The sequence below is a fragment of the Elgaria multicarinata genome, chromosome 5, assembly GCF_023053635.1.
Source record: "Elgaria multicarinata webbii isolate HBS135686 ecotype San Diego chromosome 5, rElgMul1.1.pri, whole genome shotgun sequence".
In the NCBI taxonomy this organism is placed as follows: domain Eukaryota; kingdom Metazoa; phylum Chordata; class Lepidosauria; order Squamata; family Anguidae; genus Elgaria; species Elgaria multicarinata.
This window is the reverse complement of record NC_086175.1, coordinates 35,555,300-35,573,076: the sequence shown is the minus strand read 5'-3', so window position 1 is coordinate 35,573,076 and position 17,777 is coordinate 35,555,300. Positions and strand designations below refer to the sequence as shown.

Here is a 17,777-nt window from a genome sequence, read left to right as displayed (position 1 = left end):
GCTCTTCAAATGGGCACGGAGCTGTGCAAGGAGACTCTGTGCCCATTGAGGGTGGGGAGCAGCATTTTCGCAATCACCAGGATGGCTCTCATCGTGTTCGGGTGCCGAGTTTTAAGGTTTGTTTTTTTAAAAAACTTACTTTTGGCACAATGTCTCATTAAACACACACACACACCGCGCTGGAACATCCCTCTTGACTTCCAGGGCAGGATATACAATACTGCTTATAACAGTTTATTTATTTATTTGTTTATTACATTTTTATACCACCCAATAGCCGAAGCTCTCTGGGCGGTTCACAAAAATTAAAACCATAATAAAACAACCAACATGTTAAAAGCACAAATACATAAGGGTTATGACAACTGTTCAGGCCCAGGACACATTACATATACCATTTTCATACTGTTTTAAAAGTGTTATATCCTGCTTTGTGTAGATTGGCCCCTGGACAGTGCGCTGGTGTTTAGGTGCAGGGGGATGATCCCAGAAGCAAGTATGCCTGGGATCCTCCCTGCTGCCCTCTGTCCCGGAAGGCCTCAAAGTGTAGATGAGGTCTCTGTGTCAACACATCCTAGCTGACTAGAAACCAGACAGACTCACAAGTTTCATCCCATTTAGCACTCCTATTCTGAATGAGACTAGTATGCATGGTTATTAATATCGTTATTAACACAGATATCAGCAAGGGGTGGGGAATAATGAAATGTACAATAATACTGTAATTGAGAAGCTTTTATTTTATTTATTTATTTATTGCATTTTTTTTTATACCGCACAATTGCCAAAGTTCTCTGGGCGGTTCACAAAAATTTAAACGATTCAAAGTATAAAACAAACAGTATAAAAAGCATGATTGATTGATTGATTGCATTTTTATACCACCCAATAGCTGAAGCTCTCTGGGCAGTTCACAAAAATTAAAACCACGAAAAGCATAAGAATACAATATAAAAGCACAACCAAGATAAAATCAGCAGCAGTGCAGAAATACAAATTACAGTTACACAATGTGATAGGCAAACATTTGAGTTACACAGAACTCTTTATCCTGTGGGATGTTAATTTTTAATTTTTTTAAAAAAAGTTATATCTGGGGTGGGGAAGCTTGCCTGCAGTTTGTTTTCTGCCATAGGAGGATATTGCAGAAAGATGTGACAAGGTTAGAGCTGTACCTTCTGTACAAAAGGGTCACGCTGGGACAGAGATGCTTGCTTGTATGTCACCTGAAATATTTCACACAGTTCTAACCTAGTAGTTCACTACAATTTTCTCTTTGGGAATAATAAAAAAGGCATATTCCCTAATCTCTATTTTTAGAACTAATTGGAACACCCTTGTAAGACAGAGAACTGAAGTAAAGAAAAATGTAGTTCTCCATGTTTTAGCAAAGCCAGAGATCATTACAAAGAGTACACATACTAAGTAACAAGTTGTTAGAAATCAAATTGGGTAGAATTAACTAATGGTAATGGAAGTCTGGATTTATGGTTTCTAATGAAGCACATACTTAAACATTTTGCAGAATCACAGTGAGTTCTCAGCACCGCACACTAAATAATACATTACATTTTGAAAATAATTCCTCATTTCACTGTATTTATTACTAGTCACCTTTAAATTTGCATAACCCTGAGCTTCTTGTGTTTATACCACATATGGTGCCTGAAAATATGAGGGTTATTTTATTTTTATTTTCACACTGCAAGCATCAAGACCTTGAACTCTCCACTCCGTTGCAGCTGCACATGGTGATCTACTTTGCCAAATAATGTTTTTATTGTTTCTTTGTAGGAGTTGGTTCTTAATACAGTATTTATCTTGCTATTTTGGGAACTAGTTTTGGATGGATGGATGGATGGATAGATAGTGTAGTGGCTAGAGTGTTGCTCTGGGAGTCAGGAGATCCAGGTTCTAGTCATGGAAGCTCATTGGGTGACTTTGGGCCAATCACAGATTCTCAGCTCAACCTACCTCACAGGGTTGTTGTTGTGAGGATAAAAAAATGGAGAGGAGGAGGATTATGTATGCTGCCTTGGGTTCCTTGCAGGAAAAAAGGCGGGATATAAATGTAATTAATTAATTAAAATATGTATGTCACCTTTGAACTTGAGATAAATTAACTTAAGGAAATGAAAATATTAATAATTAAAGCAAAACTTAAGGGAGTGCAGGGGGAAAAAGTCCCCCTACTTCCCCCCGCCCCGTGCCTCCTGAAATGCCTCTTTGGTGGGTTAAAGGACAATACTGAACAATATGGGATGGAGTGCAAGAGATGTTAGGTACTTAGCAGAGTCTAAGCACCAGCAGTTCAGCTTTCGACTCTTTGCTCTGCGAGTGCCCTCTCAAAAGAAATACTCACAGACTTGGAGTTTCTTCAGCAAAAGAGTTTACTGAGGCATCTAAGCATACATCGTTTCAACATCATAATCTTCCACCAACCAGCAACAACGAGAGAAAGAGGTGTAAAATAAACATTCAATATGTACAACTATATATATATATTCCAAAACTGGATGATAACATCATTGCAACAGTCAATTATTCAATTAAGGGATGAAGGGGGAACGCCTTCCCTTATCTTTGACCTTTTCAGTTTCATCATTAACGAGCAGCACCTGCTGTGATGGTGAAACTCGGACTCTGTGCCAAGTCCAGTTTTGTTCAGGGCTTATCTTTCTGTAGATAAATTTTCTGCCCTGACAAGAGGCTGCTGGGAAAGGACAGAGTCACCCCAAATTGAGCAGACCTCTTTGTCAGCAAATCCCCTCTCCTCCAGCAGCACCCCTTCATCTTACATTGTTCACGAAGGCCCTTCTAGAGAGGCTTTTTTGTGGGACACAGGTAAGTTTTCAGAGGGGCATGGGGGAAAGGGAATGGGAAACTTTCCTCCCATGAACTTCCTTAACTGCAATCCTATGCATTTTTAGATAGAAAAATTCAATGCTGGGAATTTTTTTCTTTTGCTGTCTAAACATGCATAACATTGTACCCTAAGTTAAATTATCTCAGGATTCAAGATCCTGGGCCAGTTCACATGATCAAAACAAGCTGACATGGCTTATTTAAATTGCAACACATGTGGGGCACATGCAGACCACTTCCACAAACACTGCACAGCGGTGGCTTGTTGTATCAACTGGACCTGGTGCTGTGGCTTGCTGGAGGAGGAAACAACCTTCCAGTAACCTAATAGCAGCACATGGGTTATTGAAAGGTTGTTTTCCCCTCCAGCAAGCCATGTTGCCCAACAAACCACACCAGGGCTGTGATAATGGAAATCATGCCCTGCATATGCCATGATTAAATAAGCCACCGTGGTTTAAATAATCATGCGAACCGGGTGACTAACTGTAGTATATGAATACTTTCTAATATAAGGAAAATGCATCTAATTTCTAAAGATAAAGCAAAGCACTTTTGCATGGATACTGGTGTAAAATATTGGAAGCAACGAGAAGTGCTGACAATGGATGAATGGAGAAGGATTATGTGAGAAAGAAAACAACTAACTATGGGAGGTTGGGGAACAGAATTAAGTGTAAGTAATACTACTTGAAATTTGGTATCTATTTTTTCTAGAACTTGGTAGTTGTTCTTTAAATATTGGTGCCATTTCAGGGTTCATTAAGGGAGAAAACATCAAGAGTCAAAGCCAGGTTCAAAGGCCTGATCTTGAATTAAATTGCACAACAACAACAACAACCACAGTGGCATTAAATGCATTTGTTGTGGATACTATTTAATGCTTCATAATAATCAGATATGGGCGCACCTGAGTAATAAATAGAAGGGGTATGAAACGAAGGGGTGGCTCAGAGATGCAGATTAAGGCTGTGGTCCTATACACAGTAACATGGGAGTAGGCCTATTGAACTCAACAGGACATACTGCTGTGCATACATGTGAGATGTTAGGAACTGTTGTAACTTCCGTCTTATCTTCCTCCTCTTTCTTTGCAAACATTTCCCCAAAGCAGAAATAGTCAACCACTTTGAACATTTTGCTGTCCTTCACTAGCACAATTTTTAATTTCCATACAAATAGGCTTGGACATAAAAATATTATCCTTTGAATAACTTTATCAGTTTCACTAGTGAGACATCATAGCAAGGACATGATGTATCTGAAATTAAGGGTGCAATCCTGTTCATGCTTAGACAGAAAAAGTCCTACAACTCCCAGCATTCCCAACCCAGCCGTATAACCTCATAATAGAGGGACCCACCTTACGCTGATTCAAACCAGGCCATCTGTCATATTTTGCTATTGTTATCGGTCGGTCCAGGTTACTGCAGAGCCCCCCTTCCAACTCCTGCAATCCTTAACTCTACTATTTCAACATATAGAGTTATCAGTGTGATGTCTGGAGGGGACAACCCTCAAAGGTCTGTAAATAAATAGTAAATAGCCTCTAGCATTCTAATGATGTGTTTCGATGGGATCTGGGATGGGCCAAAAAGGCATAGGCGAGCAACATGTGTCTCTCCAGATCCTGTTGGACTACAACTTCCATTAGCCTTAGCCAGAATAGCCAACTGTGATGAATGACAGGAGTTGCAGTCCAACAAAATATGGAAAAAACATACATTCCCCATCCCTGGCATAGATGATGGAGTGGCAATGGGAGTTGACACCCATCATTATTGGGATAGCAAGAATTTGGGCCAACCTTGCTTTAATGAAGGAGTGAGGTAGAAGAGCATAATAAATACAATTCTGAATACATTTAAAAATTGTATAGACTATAATTAATAATTCAAACAGTGTTGCCTGCATTTTTGATCCATACCATGGACATATCCCACTGTTTATAGTGAGCTTGGCCAAGCAATGACTCCAAATGTTTTGGACTACAAGTCCAATAATCCCTGACCATCAGTATAGTGCCTAGGGCTGATCGAAGTTGCAATCTAAAAACATCTAGAGCACACCAGGTTGCCTATCCCCTTGTTTATAGTGCTATAAAAATGTGCAGTATGTTTTGCAGTGTTAACACTGATCATTGCTACTGCAACAAGCAACAGAAAGCAGTGATATTTTTTAGGTTCCCATTTTACAGAAAGTGAATTGAGACAAGGATGTGTCTCAGCCATGTGTGCTTTGGACTGGACAGAGCTTTGACTCCAGCTCCAAATCCAAGCACCTTTTTTCTGCTGGGTAACGGCAAGCTTCCAAACAACAAAATTTAATTCAGTGGTCCCGTTCAGACAACACGCTAAACCATGCTGCTTAACCATTTTGTGTTTAAGCAGCATGGTTTTGTGTGTTGTCTGAACGGGGCCAGTGATCTGTAGCATTAGGGATGCAGCAAGGAATGTGGCCATGTGCTTCTGCTAATTTAAGCTTGATAGTGACAGCTCTTCACTGGCTATCCCTCTCCTGGCATTTTCCTTCAGGATCCTTTGTATGAGGAAGACACCTGGATGGGGTAGATATATTTTGTCGTCTCCTGGTTCCTTTCAGGGGAGAAAGAGGTTAATTTCTTCTTTACATCCCTAAATTTAGTCCCCGAGTAAAATTACCTCTGCCTCTCCCCCATTTCCCATAATAATGAGGGTCCTCAGAGGGGATGTCTCAGGCACATCCTCCCCATGTTGTGCTGTGGGTTTTCCTTTTCTTTCTGGTTAGCATGCAGGGATGCACTTCCCCCTGGAGTGTACAAGTGGCAGGCTGTGTCCAGTATTTTAAACTGCAGCACGCTAGGTGAGAGCAATGGAGGGGGAGAAAGGGGGAGGGGGAGGCAGAGACTGCAGTGACACTGCCTTCCCTGGGCTGGCTGAAGCATCTCACTGGTGACAGGCCTGGGAGCACGTGGCTACGTCATGGAAAGCCAGTCTCTCAATGCAAATCTCAACTCCTCCTACTCCCGTTGAACGCCTGTAACTCATATCCAAAGCTCAGGAGCAAAATCCAGTGTGTGCGTGTGCGCCTCTCTCTCTTTCTGTGTATGTTTGAGTGTCTGTGTGTGTGTGAGTGTGAGGGTGAGGGGGGGAAGCTATATTTTTCCTCCTAATGCACGCCAGTGTTGGACGAAGCAGAAAGAGGGAGAGAGGAAAGAGAAGAGATCTGCCTCTGTTGTGTGTATGTTTTGCCTGCATGCTAAGGGCTAAGATTTGCATCTGTTGTGCAGGCTGACTGAGAACTGCAGGTGCCACACAATTACATACATCACTGAGATGATTTGATGTTAAAAATCAGCACTTTCCGAGTGGAGCATCTGTCTTCATCAATCAGACTTGAGCTGGATGTTGGTGGTGGTGGTACGGGCTGTGTGCTCTCTCTTCCAGGGGCTGCACTATGGTAGTCTTTTAGTACGATGCATCCTGTCTTGGCTTTGTTCTGCAGATCCACCCATCCTCCCAGCAATCAAGTAACAGGCGATGGTTTCCTCTTTGAGTATCTTTTGTGCTTTACTGTTGTCTCGGGTTAGTTTTTGGCCTTGGCTGGAATTTCGTTGCCTCATGTCTCGGTCAGCTTCAATCTGAAGGGGAGGAAAAAAGAGAGAAAGAAAAGGATCTATGTATTTTTTCTTCTTCTACAGTTTTGGGTGATAATCCAGCATTGTTCTGGAGGGGGGGGATATAAATCGTTCACCCTGGCTGAAAAACGCATCCATTGAGAAGTCTGAAAGAAATAAACCACGTGAGGGAAAAGGGGGGGAAAAACCCTGGGAGATCAGGATTTATTCTTTTTTCTTCCTTTTTTTTTCTTTTTTTCTTTTTGGTCTATGATAAAACTGGTGCCCCTCTTGAGGAGAACTGATCTCAATTTATTATTATGCAACAACCACAAGGATCTCATCTTTCTCAGGGTGTATAAGCGCTGGATTGCTTTTCGCCCAAATCAATGTGGTTTCTTTGGAACATTTTCAGCAAAGGATCGCATATGCTGCAGTGTCTTTGTGGCAAGAGTCTTAAGAAAAACAAGAACCCAACTGGTAAGCAATATATTGCATCACATTGTTTTCCTTTGTGTTACTCAGTCTGTTGCTCACCGGAGGTAGGTCTGCAATCTTGTTGTGGGGAGAAAGGGGGAAATGTAACCAGGTCGGTATAGACAGGCATGTAGCGCCCTATACGAATAAGCAGCATTCGTTTGGGTGAGATTAAGCAGTTCTGCTTTGGATGTGTTGTTCCCAGAAAAAGAAAAACTTGGATAATTGTTGACATTTTTCACCATAAAATGAAATCGTAGCAGGATGTGTAACCAGTCCTGCCCCCCATCTCCTTCTCTCTCCCCCCACCACCTCCCTCATGAGTGCAGTTAGTTTTCAGAAGAGGTTTCAAGGCCTTGTTGTTACTCATGTGAGCCTGCGGCTGGCGGGTGCACCTGAGGGCTTGACAGTGTCCTGCGTGAGACTTTCGGTTCAACTTGGTTCATGCTTCCAAAAGTGTTCAAAAGCAAGCGAGCAAGAAAGCTTTGCAAATCCAGCGGTGTGTTATTCAGCAGATCTTCGCCAGCTGCCTTTCCCCATCCCCCAGTTGGCGACAGGAGCAAGGGAGAGACTTTCAGGGAGCTTGTTTGTGCCTGGAAGGAAACTAAGAGAAAGTCCACCTGTCCAACAGTAGCGTAGGCAGACTGTGCGGGTCTGTAGAGGGTTGCTTTCTGCCTTGTTGCTGGGATGATAACCCCCCCCCCTTGAATGTATCCCCTCCCCCAAATGTAGTCCCCCTCTTTCTGTTTTAGTGTGATGATCATGCGCTTCAATCCAAGCGAGCTCCAACGGGCAAACTTGCAGTACATTACATAAGGAAATGCAAATTGCAGGTGCTTTGGGCAGCCCCAACCCCCTCGAGCCCACTTCCTCCTCAAGCCCTCCTGCTCCCCCCTCACCGCACCCCCTTTCCCTTGTCTCTACGGGAGTAGGGGAAGGGCAGGGAGCAGCGCTGGCAAATGGAGAGAGCTGTGGCGCGGGGTTGGGGGTGAAGGCAGAAGACGACTTTCAAGGAAGCACCGCCACAGCCAGCCAGCCGCCCCCTCCGTCCCAAGCTTGTGTCGAGTTTGATAGTTGTGCTCGCCCGTGTCGGGTTTTGTGTGTGTGTGTGTGTGTGTGTGTGTGTGTGTGTGGTGGTGCCAGGCGGGGGTGTCTGCAGTCACTTGCGTACTTGGGGGGGGGGGCAAGCGCCGTGGCGAGGTGTGTGTGGCGGTGGGTGGGAGGGAGGTGGATGCTGGGAAGAACTCTGTGTGTGTAAATATATGCGCGTCTGAGTGTATATGTGTGTGGTGTTGTCTGCCCTGCAGTGGCAGCTTCTAAGCAGGAAGCTCCTGACGCTGGCACTGCAGTGTAGTAGATCATTGGCATCGGCTGACACCCCAACATCAACAAGCTGCAGCAGGGTTGGCCCAGCCGGCGCTGGTCCTGGCTCGGGGCACCCGCGCCCCGCCCCGCCAAGCCTCCTCGGGTAGAGCAACGCCCAGGGGACAAACTCTGCATCCCGAGGGAGCCTTTCTTCTCTCGGCTCCCTCGCCTTACCCGCCCCCTCCCTTTAGCTCTCTCGGCTTCGCTGCTGCAGCAAACGCGAGCTCCTTCCCAGAATACCAAAGAGGCCAGAATGCCCCCAGCATCTCCAGCTCCCCTAGAGGAGAGAGGGAGGCAAAGCAGGCGGGAAGGCGGGCGAAGCTTCCACACAGGTGTGGAGTGTGGGTGTGGGTGTGGGTGGGTGGCGCCTTAGTGGGTGATGTTCATGAGGCAAAATTGGGGCGAACCTTCCTGAAGGCGCTATTCATGCCCCACTTCCACGCGCTGTGGTGTGGGGAGACGCCTGCTTGGGAAAGGGCAACTTTGCCAAAGGCCAGCAGCTTCTTGGTGCAAAAGATTGCCCACCTCCTCAGTCCTCTCGGTGGAAAACAAAGCATTCTTTAGAAAGCCCGGGTCCTTCACCAGCATAACATTGTCAGGTGCTTTCTGATGCCCAGAGAGTCTGAGTGAGGAATCCAGGCAGTCAGAAACTGACCTCAATAAACTTCTTTTGCAGCCCCATCCCCTTTTAAAACAAAGATATTGCATATTTGAGAGGCAGAAGAAGGGCAAGGAATGTAAGACTTTCCCCCCATTCTTTTGAAAGCACAAGAAACATATAGCCTAGACTGAATAACCTGTGTGAACTAATGAATGTGTTGGACTGCTTAGACCCCTCCAGGCACAACCTAGAGAAAGGGTCCTTCTCAGGACATTTGTCCAGATTACTTTATGATTTCTTCCAAGGAAGAGGCTGTATGGAACTTGTTTCTAGATGCTTCAGTGATGGCGGAGATTGTTTAGGTACCTAGGTATCCCAAAATACTGCAGCAGGTTCCCTTCCAAGGGGTGCAGCCAGGATGAATTAGAATAAAGAATAAACTTGTTAGAGGCTTTTAGGATTGCACAGTATAAGTAATACTATCCTAAATCATCTCTGGGTATTTCCCCCTTCCAGTGCCCCAATATTTTTAGTTCTTTTCAAGTGATTTATAACACTCTGTTGCTGTGTCTTCCCACACTAATCGAAAAGTAGTTCTGGTCTTGGGAAGGTGATGCATAACCCAGTGCAAAATGTAAATATTCTGTTGCAAGGCATGTGTGGTAAAGCATTTTGATGGTGAAGGGAAGAAGAAGGAAAGGTGCTAAACTAAGCATGGCAAAGAAGCTGAGGTGTTCTGTTTACCTTGAAATAACACTGTGTTAGCAATGCAGCGACTTGAAGTGGTGAGTTAGGCTCTTTGCTGTCCAAAAGTTGTTGAGCTTCTACCCACACACAAACACACAACCATTCCCATCCTCAACATACATTCTTCTAGCTTTTATTTTTTTGGTGGTAATATGGTTCGCCCCCCGGCCGCGTTCTGCCTTAGCATTTAATATATGCCGCAAGTAGTCTGTGGTACTGAAGTACATGTCTGCCATTAAATTAATTGATCAATTAATGTGAAATATGGGCAAGCCCCTTTAAACTGTAAAAGAGACCTGAGGAATAATCTGAACATGATCTATCGTGCTTGGTTTGTTGCGGCTTGGAGGAGGATAAATAGGTTATAATTTTAAGGTGGAAAAAGCTTGGCACTGTGTGCAGTGGATACATTTGTAGATTTCTTTGACAGTAGTTGATGTTCTGCAGCAGGTCAAATGACTGGCTCATGTTGTAAAGTTTGTCTGTGGCAGCGTTTGTATATGATGCTATAACACTTGAGAAAAACAAATAATACAGGAAGTATAGTGTTTGACCATTAGGGGCAAATATTGAATGTTTTTCCAGGTGTTTCTATAGTCATGATAGGATCTGTGTTGATGATGGGAGAATCATGCTTAGAACAACGCACATAGTAATATATTTCACTCAGCTTTCTTTTGCATTGGGGTGTAATGAAGACGTCTAAAGTGCTTTCCTACTTTTGCAAATCCTAAGCACATTTACTAGGCAATAAGTCTTATTAAACCTAATGGGATTTACTTTGGAGTAAACTCTGCACAAACTCCAACATAGCACAAAGTCAAAACAAAAGTGTATGTGTTTGAAACATATAAAACTATATGCATTTGAACTGTATAAAAGATTATTTACTTTTTTAAAGACATTAATAAGTTAAACACTACTCTAGTTATCTCGATTAGATGTGTTAATAGTTGAAAGAATATATTACTGCACTTTTTTTCTTGTGGCATCTTGCTGTAAGTACTTCTTATATGATTAGGGGCTAAGTAGTTTTATGGGCTCTGAGCCTTTTGGTATATTATGCAATGTGTATAGTCTTGTATTTGCCTAGAGAAATGAATAGTTCACATTAATAGCTGAGATATTTATCATCTTCTGAATGATGAGCAAGTTTTGAATATGATTGAAAATGTGTCAAAAAAAAGTAATATTGACTGTGTATGCTTGGCATTTCTCTAGCACAGTTGTGTCTGAGCTGTTAAAACCATTTGTATGTGGGCATTTTCTCAACTGTTTTCAAATAACAATATCTTATTCTCTGTCTCTCTCCTTTTCCTTCCCCTGCCTTGTTTACTTCTTGAGATTCTTTAATTTCTCAATTAATGCTGTTTGTCAGGCACTAAATGAGGCACTAATTTAATTTTAAAGAGGAGAGAATAGCTAACCTGATGAGAACTGTATATTTTGCACCCAAGTATCAATAGAAACATTTAGCATGTTCCTTTCAGTTGTGGATGGTTAAATAAGTTTTGACTTTTAAATTGTGGGTTTTGGAGAAAGGTATTTTTGATGCTTAACTCTTTACAAATTTGTATTTATATTTAAAAGCAAGCTTTTTTGGAACTTGTATGATTTCTTCTTTAGTATTTTAAAGTGAAAAGAAATTTTTAAGTTTAAAGTTTATATATGATATCATCATTAAAGTTGTTTGGCTGCAATTTCTTATTTTCCACCATTACAGTATGCCTTGTTGTTTCATCATCCTGAACTTTTGCAAAGTTTTCTGGAAAGGAAAATCATCATTGCAGATTGGGTCAAGGCAGGCCCTAGACTCCTTGCATTATTAAGAAAATGTCTGCATGATGGAAAAGATTGTACCCTGGATTTCTTCCATTAGTACAGGGGATGCTGGAACACAAGTCTCAGATCACATGTGATTGTGTACAATTCAAGTGTTGCATCTTCTGAAATTGCAAGGGCTTTGGGACACACCTCTCTAACTGCTCATTGGTGCGTTGGCACCTAAAAATGCCACCACCCTGACTTGCTTGTATTAGTTTTGCCTTGGACATAGAAATGACTCTGGACTGAATACAGTTTGAAGTGAATGAAAAACAGGACTTGCATTTCTGCCATTACAAATGCTCAGCTGTTGACCTGCAGGCAGCATTGGGCCTGCAACACGGTTTTGCTTACCTGGGCACTCCAAGTATGTATATTTGTCAGTAGGCTTGGAGTAGAAGGGCGAAATAACATGAGTGCAGAACAAAAAGCTGAGGCCAGCCTCTGACCAGCTTTAGTTAAGTGCCTCAGTTTCCTCTTCAGCTTGCATAGCCTCCTTCACTATACTGAAAGCTTTGTGGTGGTGGGATAATCTTCTCAAACTGCGTGGAGGTAACGAGTGGGGTACCGCAGGGCTCAGTCCTGGGCCCAGTGCTCTTCAACATTTTTATTAATGACTTGGATGAGGAGGTGCAGGGAACACTTGTCAAATCTGTAGATGACACAAAATTGGGTGAGATAGCTAATACCCTGGAAGACAGAAACAAACTTTGAAGTGATCTTGATAGTCTGGAGCGCTGGGCTGAAAACAACAGAGTAAAATTTAACAGGGATAAATGCCAAGTTGTACATCTAGGAAAAAGAAACTAAATGCACAGTTACATGATGGGGGATACTTGGCTCATCAATACTACAAGTGAAAGGGATCTTGGAATTGTTGTAGATCACAAACTGAATATGAGCCAACAGTGTGATGTAGCTGTAAAAAAAGCAAATGCTATTTTGGGCTGCATTAATAGAAGTATAGCTTCCAAATCGCTCAAGGTACTGGTTCCCCTCTGTTCAGCCCTGGTTAGGCCTCATCTTGAGTATTGTGTCCAGTTCTGGGCACCACACTTCAAGAAGGATGCAGACAAGGTGGAGCGTGTTCAGAGAAGGGCAATGAGGATGATCATGGGGTCTGGAAACAAAGCCCTATGAGGAGAGACTGAAAGATCTGGGCATGTTTAGCCTGGAGAAGAGAAGATTGAAGGGAGACATGATAGCACTCTTCAAATACTTGAAAGGTTGTCACACAAAGAAGGGTGAGGATCTCTTCTCGATCATCCCAGAGTGCAGGGCACAGAATAAAGTTACAGGAAGCCAGATTCCAGCTGGACATCAGGAAAAACTTCCTGACTGTTAGAGCAGTGCTGCGACAATGGAACCAGTTACCTAGGGAGGTCGTGGGCTCTCCCACATGAGAGGCATTCAAGAGGCAGCTGTGCAACCATCTGTCAGAGATGCTTTAAGATGGATTCCTGCATTGAGCAGGGGGTTGAACTCGATGGCCTTGTAGGCCCCTTCCAACTCTGCTATTTTACAATTTTTCTGCCTAAATGGCATATAGCCATTATGTCTAGTAGCCATTGATCATCTTACTAGTTTCTCTAATCTCCATTTAAAGTTGTCCAAGTGGGTGGCTCTCACTAGATCTTGTGGTAATTAATTCCATAGTTTAGCTATGCATTGTGAAGAAGTTCTTCCTTATCCATCCTGAATGGATAAAGCTAAACTGTTTAGCTTTATGGGATGATTGCCAGGTTCTGGTATCATGAGAGTGGGGTGGGGGTGGGGTGGGTAGAACTTTCCCTATCTATTTCCTTCACACCTTGCAAAAATTATTCCCTTTACTCATCTTTTTTCTAGGCTAAACAGTGAGAAACGTTGTAACCTGTTCTCACAGGAGAGTTGCTCCAGCCCCTTAATCATTTTAGTTGCCCTTTTCTGCACTTTTTCCAGCTCTATAATATCCTTTTTGAGGTGCAGTAACCAGAACTGTACACAGTATTCCAAGTGTGGTCTTACCATAGATTTGTATGAGGGCAGTATGTATAGATTTGTATAAGGGAAGTATGATATTGGCAGTTTTATTTTGATTCCTTTTCTAATTATGCCCAACAATGGATTTGCCTTTGTCACACAACTACACACTGGATCAAATTCTTTTATCTAGCTCTGCACCACAACCGTTTATGGCCAGCCACTGCTAGCTAAGATATCAACTGTGCATATGTGAAGCTGGGATCTTGTCCCCCAAAGTGCATCAATTTACACTTGATTATATTGAACCACATTTGTCATCTTGAAGCCCATTCTCCCAGTTTGGAGTGGTTGTTTTGGAGCTCTTTGAAATCCCATTTTTGTTTTAACCACTCTAAATAACTTGGCATCACCAGAAAACTTGGCTACCTCATTGCCCACTCTCAATTCTAAATCATGTATTCACAAGTTTAAAAGCATTAGTCCCAATGGGGGATGTTGGAGAGAAATCTTCAATGGAATCAAATGAGTTCAGATTTCTATGAATCCAACCTGCAGATTCTGCAACAGACTGGCTTTTCCGGAATCACACAGAGTTTATGGATTTGCAGACTTTTCTCTCTCTCTTTTTAGCTTTCTGGAATTTTACACAAATTTATTTGTAGAAAAATACATAAAATGAAATATAAAACCCACCAGCCAAATTTGCATTTCCCCAAAAGCTAAAGAATGCATATCTGCATTTTGGGGGTATTTGCATATTTTAGGGAGTATTTGTGCATTTTTGCAAGTGCAAATTTGGGAAATTGGAAAAAAAAATCCGATTCGCCAATGAACAGATGACAGAATGAAAAGCACATGTGTCCCTAATTCCAGAACAAAATCCATGTGTCCCTAGTTCCAGAACAGATCCCTTTGAGACCCCACTGTTCACATCCCTCCATTGTGAGAATTGATCATTTATACCCACTGTATTCTTTCAGTTTAAATGTCTCCTCTAATTCTATGATTCAGTAGTCTTTGCTGAGAGACCTTGCCAAAAGCCTTTTGGAAATCCAAGTAAACAATCACCCCTGTTCATGTGTTTATCAACATTCTCAAAAAACTCTAAAAGGTTAGTAATACAGGGCATACTTTTAGAGAAGCTGTGCTGATTTTTTTTTCCTCAGCAGGCCTTGTCCTTCTATATGTTTGTCGGTTTTATCTTCAATAACACTTTCCACCAATTTACCTGGAACAGATGTTAAGCTAACTGACCTGTAATTTTTGTTAGAAGATCAGCAATTTCCCATTTAAGAACATTAGAATGGATACTATCTGGACTCAGTAATTTGTTAGCTTTCAGTTTGTCAATAAGGTCTAGAACATCTTCTCTTGAATGGAATGGCATATGCATTCTAAGGCCTTTACAGACTCTCTTGTAAAATATAATCTACATACATCGATACCTCTTTATTCCCTTCTGGCTTTAACAGAGATATATTTGATTCAGTTCTCCAGACACCTTTCCTGAAAATACCAATTCAGGCACAGACATCTGTTCTGCATCTTTTGCAGTGAAGACAGACAAAATCAATTCATTCAGCTTCTCCACAATCTCCTTATCCTCTTTCAGTAGTCCTTTAATTCCTTTATCATCCATCAGTCCAATGTCTTCCTAGTTGGTTTCCTGCTTCTGATATATTTAGAGAATGATTTATTGTTGGCCTTGAAGTTGTTAGCAATATGTTCCTCAAACTGTTTTTTTTTGGGGGGGGGGGGGAGACCTCTTACTCTCTGCTTGAGTTTCCTTTGTGAAAGTTTGTGTTTCTTTTTATTCTCATTTGACCAAGATTTCCATTTTCTGCAGGAAACCTTCTTTTCTCTAATAACTTCCTTCATTAGCCATGCTAGTGACCTCTTGGACTTGGTGGTACCTTTACTCACCTGCTGTATCCATTCTAGCTGAGTTCCTGTTATGGTGGTTTTGAGTAACCTCCAAGCAGTTTCTTGACTTTCCTTTTCAACTTCCTTTTTAGCAGTTTCCTCATTTTAAAGAAGTGTCGTATTTTGAATTCAAATGTGACTGTCTTGGACTTCAGCTTCTACACTTGAGTCACTTTCCCCTGTATTCTGGCAGCTTGTTACACATCCTCTACTCCAAGCATGGAAATGATGTCACAACCAAGAGTAGTCTCCCCCACCCTGGTTAACCCTGACCAAACTTAAGAAAATAAGAAGAGCCATGCTGGATCAGATCATGGGTCCATCTAGTCCAGCATTTCGTTCATACAGTGACCAACCAGCTGTTGACCAGGAATCCACAAGCAGGACCCGGGTGCAACAGCACCCTTTCATCCATGTTCCCCAGTAAATGGGGCACATAGGCTTCTGATACTGGAGGTAACATAGCCACATCTGGATTAGTAGCCATTGATAGGCTTCTCCTCCAGAAATTTATCCGACCCCCTTTTAAAGTCATCCAAATTGGTGGCCATAGTGTACATATATAGTGTACATATATATGGTAGTGAATTCCGTAGTTTAACTAAGCGCTGTGTGAAGAAATGCTTCCTATTATCTGTCCTGAAACTCCCACCATTCAGCTTCATGTGATGACCCCATGTTCTTGTATTATGAGATAGGGAACAAAATGTCTCCCTAACCACATCCTCTGAACCATTCATAATTTTGTACACATCTGTCATGTCTCGCCTTACTTCCTTTTTTTCCTTTTTTTTTAACAACCCCCTTTTTTTTCCAAGTTAAAGAATATCAGCTGTTGTAACCTCCCTTCATAGAGGAGGTGCTCTAGTCCCTAGATCATTTTAATTGCCCTTTTCTGCATTTTTTTTCTAGCTCTGCAATATCTTTTTTTTAGGTGTGATGACCAGAACTGTACACAATATTCTAAGTGTGGTTGCATCATAGATTTGAATAAAGGCAGTATGATATTGGCAGTTTTATTCTCAATTCCTTTTAAAATTATGTCTAACATGGTGTTTGCCTTTTTTTCATAGTGGCCACACACTGGGTTAACATTTTCACTGAGCTGTCCACCGCTAGTGCCCCATCAGATTATACTTGAAGTTGGCTGAAGACTGGTCAGTTTATCCACCTTTTGGTTTAATGTCCATCTTTTGGTCCTATCCCTCTGACTAGAAGCCAATATTAAAGTGAACATGTTTAACAGGAAGAGGCCCTTTTCTGCTGTGGCACCCCAGCTGTGGAATGAGTTCCCTAAAGAGGTTCATCTGGCATCTTTATTGTACTCCTTTTGGTGCCAGGTGAAGATTTTAGCATCCTAGTCATTTAGCTCTGCTGTTTTAAATTTATATTTTAAATCACTGCATTGCTGGTAGGTTTTATTCTGGTTGTACTTTTATATGATGGTTTTAAAGTTCCATATTTTATGCTGTACCTTGTGGTTTTAATTTTTGTGAACCGCCCAGAGAGCTTTGGCTAATGGTGCACCAAATATGTTTTAATAATCATGCATAGGTGGGTTGCTCACACTCCACTTGTTCATTTATCCCATAAATAACACCTGTCAATCACTCACCAAAAGCCAGTGAGTGGATTCTGAACTAAGCACAGATTTGGATCCAGGTCCAAATAAAACACCATTGATGCACATTGGCTCTCACACATGGTGTTCCTTTTTGTGAATTAAGCTATATCAGCCTTTCCCAAACTGGGGCTCTCCAGAGGCGTTGGATTGCAACTCTTATTTATTCCCAGTCAGTGCACCCATTGGCCATGCTGGCTGGGGATGATGGGAGTCTCAGAGCAACACATCTGGAAGTTATCAGGCTGTGGATGTCTGTGCTATATGGACTAAGATCTTTGGAAAGTCAAGGCTAAATTTCACAATACTTTAAATGCATATTCACATGTTCATCTGTGTTGTGTGAGTTTAAAATAGCAGCTGTAGGGATCCTTTTCTGGTAACATGGCATTGGTGGTTGGTGGTTCTTAAAATGTCATAGCCCTTACAAAAATCACTGCTCAAAAGCTAATATTTCCCCAGGAGGAAAGCTGCTATAGTTGCCAATCACAGCTTCTCTCCTGGGGCAAATAGCAGCTTTGGGGGAGGGAAAATTTTTCATGGGGGCTGTGCTGTGTTGTGGGAATGGTTAACCCACCTGTATCATAATCCTGAACTGGATTAGGCCTCACACAGCTGCTATTAAAAAAAACACTTAGGTAAATATGAAGATTCATTTAATGTGTCTTCTGAAGTCCACATTGGGTTCTCTAACCACTTACTGATACATAGTATTTTATGCAAGTTTAAGCAATAATGCAGCATTGGGTAAATAATAGAAGGGTTATGAGTTAGTATGGCCAAATGGTATGGGA

General features: G+C 42.0%; 1 protein-coding gene across 1 annotated transcript in view; it reads left to right on the top strand.

Annotated features, from left to right (window-relative positions):
* Positions 1–6,792: 6,792 nt before the first annotated feature.
* The window catches only part of FGF14 (fibroblast growth factor 14), a 349,112-nt gene continuing 338,127 nt past the window's right edge, over positions 6,793–17,777 (top strand). Inside the window, exon 1 of the mRNA XM_063126118.1 lies at positions 6,793–6,940. Within this exon, the coding sequence (XP_062982188.1) occupies positions 6,850–6,940 (91 nt within the window). The 5' untranslated portion in view covers positions 6,793–6,849. The remainder of the gene's footprint in view (positions 6,941–17,777) is intronic.